Source organism: Grus americana, chromosome 10 (assembly GCF_028858705.1).
Source record: "Grus americana isolate bGruAme1 chromosome 10, bGruAme1.mat, whole genome shotgun sequence".
Classification (NCBI taxonomy): domain Eukaryota; kingdom Metazoa; phylum Chordata; class Aves; order Gruiformes; family Gruidae; genus Grus; species Grus americana.
The window spans coordinates 1,595,185-1,606,764 of record NC_072861.1 but is presented as its reverse complement, the minus strand read 5'-3'; the positions used below and the strand labels follow the sequence as shown (position 1 = coordinate 1,606,764).

Here is an 11,580-nt window from a genome sequence, read left to right as displayed (position 1 = left end):
CCCACCTCGGGGACCTCTCTGTCCCCAAATGGTTGTGGTGCCACGTAGCCCTGCCAAAACCCAAGCCACGGCCTCAGGCACCGTGCCAGCCCTGGCACTCGTGCAGTGCCCAGGTCCCTCACCTTGGGGACACCTCCAAGGTCCCCTCGCTCCACCGAGCTCCCCAAGCAGCTGCTGCTTCAACCATGGCCACGGGGGAGGACCTCAGCCTGCCCTGGTGAGCACCACAGTAGCCCTTGGAACCCGCATATGCCTCCGCCGGTGCCCGGGAATGTGCCCAGACCACACCAACCGGTCCCACCGTGGCACCAAGCCCGTCCTGTCCCAGCACTGTTGAAGGTTGGGAGGTGGGGGCGGCATTCAGAGTGATGGTGTTTGTCTTCCCAAGTCACCGTTATGTGTGATGGGGCCCGGCTTTCCTGGAGATGGCTGAACACCTGCCTGCCATGGGAAGTGGGGAATGAATCCGTGCTCTTGCTTTGGTTGTGCGCGCGGCTTTTGCTTTACCTATTAAACTATAATTATCTCAACCCATGAGTTTTCTCACTTTCATTCTTCCAATTCCTCCCTCGTCTCGATGGAGGGGGGAGTGAGCGAGTGGCTGCATGGGGCTCAGCTGCTGGCTGGGGTAAAACCACAACGGTTATGTATGTTATCTGTTGTAATACATTATATTATATTGCAGATTATATTAATTATATTCTAGTCTATATTCTATATTTTATATTCTATAGCCCAGAATATAAATTAGAAACACCACAGGAGTGAGGCAGTGGGGGAAAACAGACACAGCTCACATGGAAAAAAATTTTAAAGCTTTTAATTAGTGCACAGCAATTAAGCACTGGCAAGCAGAAAGCAAGCACACACACCCCCACCTAATCCCCCCCCCTTCCCTGTGATGATGCGTTGGGGTGCGCGGGGTGATGCTGAGGCTCCTCTGTGGGTCGGCGGAGGGATCATCCTCAAGGGGACGCGGCAGACCCCACCCCTCACACAACGTGGCTGCTCCCCTGCAACGGTGGTGTGGGTGGGCTGCAGGTGGCCCCAAAAGGGGGACATGGTGCCCTGACCCCCTGCCCTGCCCTTCCTGCCCCCTGCAGATGGGTGCCCTGCCAGCACAGACCTCTTTTGGACCCCCACGCCTCTTGGGGACCCTGCACCCTCCCAGAAAAACCAGCCCTCCTGAGGTCCCCAGTCCCTTTTGGGGATTGTAGCCCTTCTAGAGACACCAGCACCCTCTGGGGACCCCAACCCTCATGGGGACCCCATCCATCCCAGAACCTGCAGCCCTCTGATGGACCCCAGCCCTCCTTCAGGACACCAACCCTCCTGGGGACCCCAACAGCCTCCTGGGAACCCCATCCCTCCTGGGACACAGCCCTGCTCAGGACCCCACAGCCCTCCCAGGGACCCCTGCCCCCTTTGGGACCCCATTCCTCCTGGGGACCTCTCCCTCCCAGGGACTCCACAGCCCTCCTGGGGATCCCAGCCCTGCTTGGCTCTCAGAACTCCTCCATGCTCACCAGTGGCATGTAGAATTCTGCCATGTCCAGGAGGTAGAGGGCAAAGTGGATGCAGTTGTTTGTGTACAAGTCATAGTTGGCTTCACCGTTCATCGCATTCCTCACTTTACAACGGAAGTCATTGACATTGATCCCACCTTTTTTCCGGAGGATCCGGCATTGCCCCCTCTCCTTTTTCATGACGTTGAAGCCTTCCTTGCTGATCCGACCCCTATTCCAGAAAAGGGCCGTGCCTGGAAAACGAGAGCCTCCCATCGCCCTGCCCCAGCCACCACACTGCCGGCTGCATTTTGGGCACCGCCACATCCCAAATGGAAGCAGGGGGTCAGGCGCTTACTCTGGAAGTGGATGACCTCTCCGTCCCCACAGTACACGGCTGCATGTTTGAAGATGCTGCTGATGATAGCAGGCACGTTGAGATGGGGGAAAAGCACGATGTCCCCAGGCTGCAAATTGCTCTCCAACACCTCCTCAAAGAACTCCTTGTCCCCAGACAGCACAAACTTCATCATCTTACACTCCCTCTGCCAACCACGTCAGGGAGGGAAGGTGAGGAGGTGGCACAACCAACCCCATCACCCCCTAAATGCCCCCCAAGCCCCCCACACTGCCAGCAAAGATCTCGCCAAGCTCGTACTTACAACACTGGTCAACATCTGCAAGGAGAAAGAAACAGAAATGGAGTGTCAGCGCCGTGCTCGTGCCCTCCTGGGGATCCCTGCCCTGCTTGGATCTCAGACCTCCTTAAAGACCTCGTAGCTCCCCTGGAGACCCCGGTTGTCTTTGAGGACCCCAGCCCTCCTGGACACCCCACAGCCTTCCTGGGGACCCCGAAGCCCTCCCAGAGACCCCAAAGTTCCTGGAGACACCAGTCTTCTTTGGGGAATACACGGACCTCCCAGGGACCCTGCCCTTCCCAGACCCCACACTCCTTCTTCCAGGGAAACCCAGCCCTCACTGGGGACCCCAGCCACACTGGTGACCCAGCCCTTCCCAGACCCCACAGTCCTCCCGGGGACCCTGCACGGAAGGGATGACACTGGGGATACTCACGTCCCTACTGCTGCAGCTGTCATCTTCATTTTGGATTTCCACCTGCAAGAGAAAGCTGTCCATGTGCAGGGGGCTTGGCTGTCCCCTCCGCTGTCTCCCCTGCTGTCCCCACCACCCACGGGCCAGCCCCAGGGGGAATCGGGTCTGGATGCAAAGGCAGGGCTGGCTGTGGGTGCAGGACCTGTCCCACCACACCCGTGGTGACACCCAGCTCCATGCTCACCAGTTTCATGTAGAATTCCGCCATGTCCAGGAGGTAGAGGGCAAAGTGGATGCAGTTGTTTCTGAGCAAGCTATAGTTGGCTTCGCTTTTCATCGCCTCCCTGACTTTACAACGGAAGTCATTGAGGTTGATCCCACCTTTTTTCCGTAGAATCTGGCATTTCCCCCTCTCCTTTTTCATGGCTTCAAAGCCTTCCTTGCTGATCAGACCCGTACTCCAGAAACGGCTCGTGCCTGGAAAACGAGAGCCGCCCATTGCCCTGGCCCAGCCACTGCACTGCCAACCGCATTTTGGCCACCGCCACATCCCAAGCGGGAGCAGTTGGTCGGGGGCTTACCCTGGAAATGTATGACCTCTCCGTCCCCACAGTACACGGCTGCATGTTGGAAGCTGTTCCTGTTGACACCAGTTGTGCTTAGACAGGGGACGAGCACGATATCCCCAGGCTGCAAATTGCTCTCTGACACCTCCTCAAAGAACTCCTTGTCCCCACACAGCACAAACTTGATCTTCTTATAATCCCTCTGCCAACCACGCCAGGGAGGGAAGGTGAGGAGGTGGCACAACCAGCCCCATCACACACCCAAAATGCCCCCCCGAACCCCCCACGCTGCTGGTGAAGCTCTCACCAATCTCCTACTTACAAAGCTGCTTGACATCTGCAAGGAGAGAGGAACAGAAACGGGGCGTCAGCGCCATGCTCGTGCCGTGCTGCCCATGCAGAGAGGGCAGTGTCCCACCCTGCCATCACACCCTGCCCGTGATGGCTCCTGCCAGGCACAAGGGCTTGGCTCAGGCAAAAGTCACTCGTCCTTCCCAACTTCTCTGAGCTGGAGGCGTCCTGGGACAAGCCCCCTTCATCCTCCCCCTCCCTGTCACCCTGCAACGGTGACGCAAACAGCTGCCTGCAACGGGGTACAAAGATGGGATCATCCTTACCGCGCTACCACTCCAGTTATTGATTTTTTTCTCTGGGACGGAGCCGGGGACAGAACCGGGCTGCTGCAGGGAGAAAAGAGGGGCCACTGCCTTTGAGGGAGGCAGGAATGGGAGGTCTGACCGGCAGCTTCTGGGAAAGGGAAATCAAAAGTGAAAGCAGCACAAATCACACCGGGACGGCGCAGGGTCTCCGTGCAAACATTTGTTGTTATGTAACAGGGAGAGCAAAACCATCGGTGCAAGGTTGGTGCACCGGGAAAGGATGTTCCAGCCCCGCGTGTCCCCTGGGTGCCTCACTGCCTCCATCACTGCAGCGCTGGGGACACCTGGGAGAGAAGATGGGCTGTGGTGACACTCGGTTCAGCGGGTGTTGGGGTCCCCTGGCATGGTGGCACCCACCCTGCTGTGCTCACTGCCCCGGCCACTGTCTGGGGACCCATCCATGTTTCAGGGCCACCGGTGCCCTGGGGACAGCGGCAGCATCGCTGACCCACTGGCTCATCCCCCATCTCCGGTGGCTTGGGCACAGCTTGGGTCTCCATGGTTGGGGACACCCTCCGAGAAGGGGCCGTCTCCTCTAGGTGCTGAGCACCCATGGGTGCTGAGGAAAAGGCAGGGCGTGCCGGGTTTGGCCCTGCTGTGCCAGGGCTGAGACGGGTGGGGTGGGGTGCTGGCACTTACCTGCCTGGAGCTGCTCACCTGGAGGGACAAAGACCCGGCGTCAGCACCGGTGGCCTCAGGGAGGTGGGACCAAGGGCACCAGTGTCATGGCTCAGCCCCTGCCCGGACTGCTGCCATCCCCCTGCCCAAGCCCCTGGCCGGGGTCCCTGTGCCAGCACCCCAAACCTGTCGCACCCAGGAGCCCAGCCAGCACCAGGGCTGGAGGAATGGCCCATCCCAGGCTTGCAGGGTCTGCCCCAGGGTGCTCACCTGTGGGGGGAGGAGATAGAGCGAGCCTGGGACCTTGATGGCACCCATCCCCTGCTGGCACCCAAGGGGAAGGTGCAAAATCCTGCCCCTGGGGAGGAACAAGCCCAGGCACCAGGATTCACTGGGGGTGGGGGGTGACCAGCTGGAAAGCAGCTTGGCAGAAAAGGCCCTGTGGGTCCTGGTTGACACCGGGTTGACCATGAACCATCTCTTGGGGCACAGCAAAGGCCAACAGCATCCTGGGCTGCATTAGGAGGAACGCTGTTAGAAGGTCGAGGGCGGTGATTTTTTCCCCTCTGCTCAGCACTGGCGAGGCCACCCCTGGAGGGTTGGGTCCTGTGCTGGGCTCTCCAGTCCAAGAGAGACATGGACATACTGGAGAGAGACCAACAAAGGCCACCAAGGGTCTGGAGCATCTCATGTATGAAGAGAAGCTGAAAGAGCTGGGGCTATTCAGCCTGGAGAAGAAAAGGCTCAGGGAGATTTTATCAGCGTGTATCAACGCCTGTTGGGGGGAGAAAAGGAGATGGAGCCAGGGTGTTCTTGGTGGTGCCCAGTGCCAGGACCAGAGGCAATGGGCATGGATGGAAACACAGGGGGTTCCCTCTGAACTTCAGAAAAGTGTTTTTTCACTATGAGGGTGACCAACCCCTGGCACAGGTCACCCAGGGATGTTCTGGAGCCTCCATCCCTGGTGGTATTCAAAAGTCGTCCGGACATGGTCCTGGGCAAGGAGCTCTAGGTTGAGGTTGGACCAGATGACCTCCAGAAGTGCCTCCAACCTCAACTCTCCCGTGATCCTGTGAAAATATTCCTCCATGAGGATTATTTAGAGCTGCTTCAGGTCTCTCGCTGGGCTTTCTTTCAGGGACTCTCACAGTTCCCACACTCATGTGAGAGTTTCTGGGAGGCTTCGCTCCCACCAGAGGGGAAGTTTGATTCCCCAGCAAGCAGAAAACGTCCCCGTGGCTTCTAAGGGGAAGGGAGCAAAACCAAGAAGGCGGGTGCCTGATCAGGCTGGGGCTGGAGGAAGGTCTCTTGGAGGCTGGTGGGAGGTCACTGCATGACACTGCCCTCGATGGGCCAAGGTCAATTGTATGAGGTTTAACAGGCCAAGTGCCGGGTCCTGCACTTGGGTCACAACAACCCCAGACATTGCCACAGGCTTGGGGAAGAGTGACTGGAAAGCTGCCCGGTGGAAAAGGCTGCGGGATGCTGGTTGACAGCCGACTGAACATGAGCCAGCAGTGTGCCCAGGTGGCCAAGCAGGCCAACAGCATCCTGGCTTGTATCAGGAATAGCGTGGCCAGCAGGACCAGGGCAGTGATTGTCTCCCTCGAGGCCACACCTCGAGTGCTGCGTTCAGTTTTAGGCCCCTCAGTACAAGAAGGACATCGAGGTGCTGTGGCATGTCCAGAGAAGAGCAATGAAGTGGTGAAGGGTCTGGAGCACAAGTCTGATGCGGAGCACCCAAAGGAACTGGGGTTCCTGGAGAAGAGCCTGGAGAAGGGGAGTCTGAGGGGAGACCTGATTGCTCTCTGCAACTACCTGAAAGGAGGTTGCAGTGAGGTGGGGGTCGGTCTCTTCTCCCAAGTAACTGGTGATAGGACAAAAGGAAATGGCCTCAAGTTGTGCTAGGGGAGGTTTAGATTGGAGATTAGGAAAAATGTCTTCACCAAAAGAGTGGTCAGGCATTGGAACAGGCTGCCCAGAGAGGTGGTGGAGTCACCATCCCTGGAGGTGTTCAAAAAAGGTGTGGACATGGCACTTCGGGACATGGTTTACTAGGCATGGTGGTGTTGAGTTGATGGTAGGACTTGATGATCTTAGAAGTCTTTTCCAAGTTTAATGATTCTGTGATTCTATGACTGTGGCGTCTGGGAAGGGCAGAGTCCCTGGGAGGGCTGGCCGGGGATTCCCCAAAGAAGACTGGTGTCTCCAGAAGGTTTGGGGTCTCTGGGAGGGCTTCAGGGTACCCAGGAAGGCTGTGGTGTTTCCAGGAGGGCTGGAGTCCCCAAACACCACCGGGGTCTCCAGGAGAGCAGCAGGGTTCCTAAGGAGTTCTGAGAGCCAAGCAGGGCTGGGATCCCCAGGAGGGCTGTGGGGTCCCTGGGAGGGAGGGGTCCCCAGGTGGGATGGGGTTCCCAGGGAGCTGGGGTCCCTGGGAGGGCTTTGGGGTCCTGAGAAGGGCTGTGTCCCCAGGAGGGATGGGGTTCCCAGAAGGGCTGTTGGGGTCCCCAGGAGGGTTGGGATCCTCAGAGGGGGCTGGTGTTTCCAGAAGGGCTACGGTCCCCAGAAACGACTGGGGACCTCAGGAGGGCTGGGGCGTCTAGGAGGGTGCAGAGTCCCCGGGAAGCTTGGGGATCCGCAAGAGGGCAGCGCTGGCAGGGGACCCATCTGCAGGGGGCAGGAAGGGCAGGGCAGGGGGTCGGGGCACCATGTCCCCCTTTTGGGGCGACCTGCAGGTCACCCACCCCGCTGTTGCAGAGGAGCAGCCACGTTGTGTGAGGGGTGGGGACTATCGCATCCCCCTGAGGGCGATCCCTCCGCCGACCCACAGAGGAGACTCAGCATCAACACGCGCACGCCTACGCGTCATCACAGGGAAGGTGGGGTGAGTGTGTCTGAGTGTGTGTGTCCTTGCTTTCTACTTATTTGCCATGTGCGCTAATTAAAAGCTGTAAAAAAATTGTCCATGTGAGCTGTGCCTGTTTACCCCCGCTGCCTCACTCCTGTGTGAGGGGTGACAGAGCTGCCTGGTGGAGCCAAGCTCTGCTCTCCCTGAGACAGAAACAGGGACAGCCACCAGACAAAACCCGAGGCCAAGGGGACCCTGTACCCTCCCTCTGCCTGGCAGAAGGCGGTCGCTTAAAAGGAAGGAGGGAGTGGAGGCAGGTCCATGCTGTGCGTGGCAGGCGAACCTTCTCCTCCTCGCCCGCCTCGCCTTCCCAAGTGCCTCTGTACAAGAGCTACGAGGCTCTGGCTGTGGAAGGTCCCTCAAAGAAGAAGACTGAATAAGGGAAACTAATTAGCGTAGAACAATTTTAAAACAGAATATGTAACTTGGCAACACTTGAATCAGGCCCTACAAACTCAGGCTTCGCCTGTCTCATGCTCCAGTACGAAAGAAAACAATTAGTAAAATAGCTGGAATGTAGAAACAGGATAAGAGAAGCCATAAATTAGGGAACGGTCCTTGGGTATGACTTAGAAAAAGACACAAAGTTTGAAGCATCATGATAAAGGGGGCCCAATATGCCAAGAAGCCTGGGACTATCTGGGCAGGACGGATAACAAGTTGCTGAGCTTGCAAAACGGAGATAATGAAGAAGAGGTCGCCCAACTGTGTACACTGAAGAAGAGGAGAAAGAGGAAGATTTGAGGAGGACGACCCCTGACGACCACCTGAGGAAGAAACTGTGCAGGCGTATCAGGACATTAGCATATATTCATGAGTCCCCTGAATAATAATGAATATGTATTAGATTTATCAGAAACCTAATGAATATGTAACTCTTTTGTAATATGAATCACGTACAATTTGTTTCTCGTCGAGACGCACGGTCGTGGAAATATCCCAGTGCGACTCCCAGCGCTGCAATAAAGGATACCTGCTTCATAGTCACATTGGCTATTGAGTGAATTTTTTTGATTCAACATGGACGACAGTTGAGCTACACCAGAGGTAGCACCTAGACCCAAAAGGCCCGCACCCCCTGCTGTGACCATCCCCATGAAGAAGACCCCATGGGTTATAGTTGTAGGGACTCCCTTCGGAGGGACTCAGAGGGCCCGACACGCAGGGCAGGCCCTCCTCTCAGAGACGTCTGCTGCCTCCACAGGGCCCGTGTCAAGGACATGACGAGGAAACTCCCCGGCCTGGTACGGCCCTCTGACTACTGCCCACTGCTGCTCCTCCATGTGGGTGGGGACGAAGTTGCGACATCCAATGCAAAAGCGGTCAAAAGGGACTTCAGGCTCTTGGGACGGTCACTGAGGGGATCTGGAGCACAGGTAATAGTTTCCTCCCTCCTTCCAGTTGCGGGCGGTGATGTTGGGAGCAACAGGCGGCCGCAGTCCATAAGCGCATGGCTTCGTGGCTGGTGTCACCGCCGCGCCTTTGGGGTTTTTGACCGTGGGATGGCCTATGTGGCACCAGGCTTGATGAACTCTGATGGGAATCGCCTCTCTCAATGGGGAAGAAGGGTCTTTGCCCAGGAGCTAGCAGGGCTCATTGACAGATCTTTAAACTAGGTTCGAAGGGGGAGGGGGATAACATCAGACTTGCCTGCGACAAGTTGTGGGATGCCGTACCCAGGTTGGAGGGACGGGGTGCTGGCGAGGGCCCTCAGCCTATTGCTCAGAGACGTGCTGCTACCTCTGGTGTAGCTCGACTGTCGTCCATGTCCTCCTTTGAGCGACCTTCCACAGCCAGAGCCTCGTAGCTCTTGTACAGAGGCACTTGGGAAGGCGAGGCGGGCGAGGAGGAGAAGGTTCGCCTGCCACGCGCAGCATGGACCTGCCTCCGCTCCCTCCTTCCTTTTAAGCGACCGCCTCCTGCTGGGCAGGGGGAGGGTACAGGGTCCCCTTGGCCTCGGGTTTTGTCTGGTGGCTGTCCCTGTTTCTGTCTCAGGGAGAGCAGAGCTTGGCTCCACCAGGCAGCTCTGTCACCCCTCACACAGGAGTGAGGCAGCGGGGGTAAACAGGCACAGCTCACATGGACAATTTTTTTACAGCTTTTAATTAGCGCACGGCAATTGAGCACTGGCAAGCAGAAAGCAAACGCATGCGCGCGCGCACACACACTCCACACACCTTCCCTGTGATGACGTGTTGGGGTGCATGGGCAACGCTGAGTCTCCTCTGTGGGTCAGCGGAGGGATCGCCTTCAGGGGGATGCGATGGTCCCCACCCCTCACACAACGTGGCTGCTCCTCTGCAACAGCGGGGTGGGTGACCTGCAGGTCGCCCCAAAAGGGGGACATGGTGCCCCGACCCCCTGCCCTGCCCTTCCTGCCCCCTGCAGATGGGTCCCCTGCCAGCGTTGCCCTCTTGCGGATCCCCAAGCTTCCCGGGGACTCTGCACCCTCCTAGACGCCCCAGCCCTCCTGAGGTCCCCAGTCGTTTCTGGGGACCGTAGCCCTTCTGGAAACACCAGCCCCCTCTGAGGATCCCAACCCTCCTGGGGACCCCAACAGCCCTTCTGGGAACCCCATCCCTCCTGGGGACACAGCCCTTCTCAGGACCCCAAAGCCCTCCCAGGGACCCCAGCTCCCTGGGAACCCCATCCCACCTGGGGACCCCTCCCTCCCAGGGACCCCACAGCCCTCCTGGGGATCCCAGCCCTGCTTGGCTCTCAGACCTCCTTAGGAACCCTGCTGCTCTCCTGGAGACCCCGGTGGTGTTTGGGGACTCCAGCCCTCCTGGAAACACCACAGCCTTCCTGGGTACCCTGAAGCCCTCCCAGAGACCCCAAACCTTCTGGAGACACCAGTCTTCTTTGGGGAATCCCCGGCCAGCCCTCCCAGGGACTCTGCCCTTCCCAGACGCCACAGTCATAGAATCACAGAATCATTAAACTTGGAAAAGACTTCTAAGATCATCAAGTCCTACCATCAACTCAACACCACCATGCCTAGTAAACCATGTCCCGAAGTGCCATGTCCACACCTTTTTTGAACACCTCCAGGGATGGTGACTCCACCACCTCTCTGGGCAGCCTGTTCCAATGCCTGACCACTCTTTTGGTGAAGACATTTTTCCTAATATCCAATCTAAACCTCCCCTAGCACAACTTGAGGCCATTTCCTTTTGTCCTATCACCAGTTACTTGGGAGAAGAGACCGACCCCCACCTCACTGCAACCTCCTTTCAGGTAGTTGCAGAGAGCAATCAGGTCTCCCCTCAGACTCCCCTTCTCCAGGCTCTTCTCCAGGAACCCCAGTTCCTTTGGGTGCTCCGCATCAGACTTGTGCTCCAGACCCTTCACCACTTCATTGCTCTTCTCTGGACATGCCGCAGCACCTCAATGTCCTTCTTGTACTGAGGGGCCTAAAACTGAACGCAGCACTCGAGGTGCGGCCTCGAGGGAGACAATCACTGCCCTGGTCCTGCTGGCCACGCTATTCCTGATACAAGCCAGGATGCTGTTGGCCTGCTTGGCCACCTGGCACACTGCTGGCTCATGTTCAGTCGGCTGTCAACCAGCATCCCGCAGCCTTTTCCACCGGGCAGCTTTCCAGTCACTCTTCCCCAAGCCTGTGGCAATGTCTGGGGTTGTTGTGACCCAAGTGCAGGACCCGGCACTTGGCCTGTTAAACCTCATACAATTGACCTTGGCCCATCGAGGGCAGTGTCATGCAGTGACCTCCCACCAGCCTCCAAGAGACCTTCCTCCAGCCCCAGCCTGATCAGGCACCCGCCTTCTTGGTTTTGCTCCCTTCCCCTTAGAAGCCACGGGGACGTTTTCTGCTTGCTGGGGAATCAAACTTCCCCTCTGGTGGGAGCGAAGCCTCCCAGAAACTCTCACATGAGTGTGGGAACTGTGAGAGTCCCTGAAAGAAAGCCCAGCGAGAGACCTGAAGCAGCTCTAAATAATCCTCATGGAGGAATATTTTCACAGGATCATGGGAGAGTTGAGGTTGGAGGCACTTCTGGAGGTCATCTGGTCCAACCTCAACCTAGAGCTCCTTGCCCAGGACCATGTCCGGACGACTTTTGAATACCACCAGGGATGGAGGCTCCAGAACATCCCTGGGTGACCTGTGCCAGGGGTTGGTCACCCTCATAGTGAAAAAACACTTTTCTGAAGTTCAGAGGGAACCTCCTGTGTTTCCATCCATGCCCACTGCCTCTGGTCCTGGCACTGGGCACCACCAAGAACACCCTGGCTCCATCTCCTTTTCTCCC

General features: G+C 57.6%; 1 protein-coding gene across 1 annotated transcript; it reads right to left on the bottom strand.

Annotated features, from left to right (window-relative positions):
• Positions 1-837: 837 nt before the first annotated feature.
• On the bottom strand, positions 838-4,719 carry LOC129210837 (uncharacterized). Its single transcript, XM_054837138.1, has 10 exons — positions 4,672-4,719; positions 4,423-4,440; positions 3,447-3,461; positions 3,140-3,326; positions 2,803-3,035; positions 2,580-2,621; positions 2,168-2,182; positions 1,864-2,050; positions 1,527-1,759; positions 838-1,013 (listed from the first exon to the last, which is right to left on the bottom strand). Exons 1-10 carry the CDS (start codon positions 4,717-4,719, stop codon positions 993-995), a joined length of 999 nt encoding a protein of 332 aa, XP_054693113.1. The 3' UTR covers positions 838-992.
• Between the last annotated feature and the right edge of the window lie 6,861 nt (positions 4,720-11,580).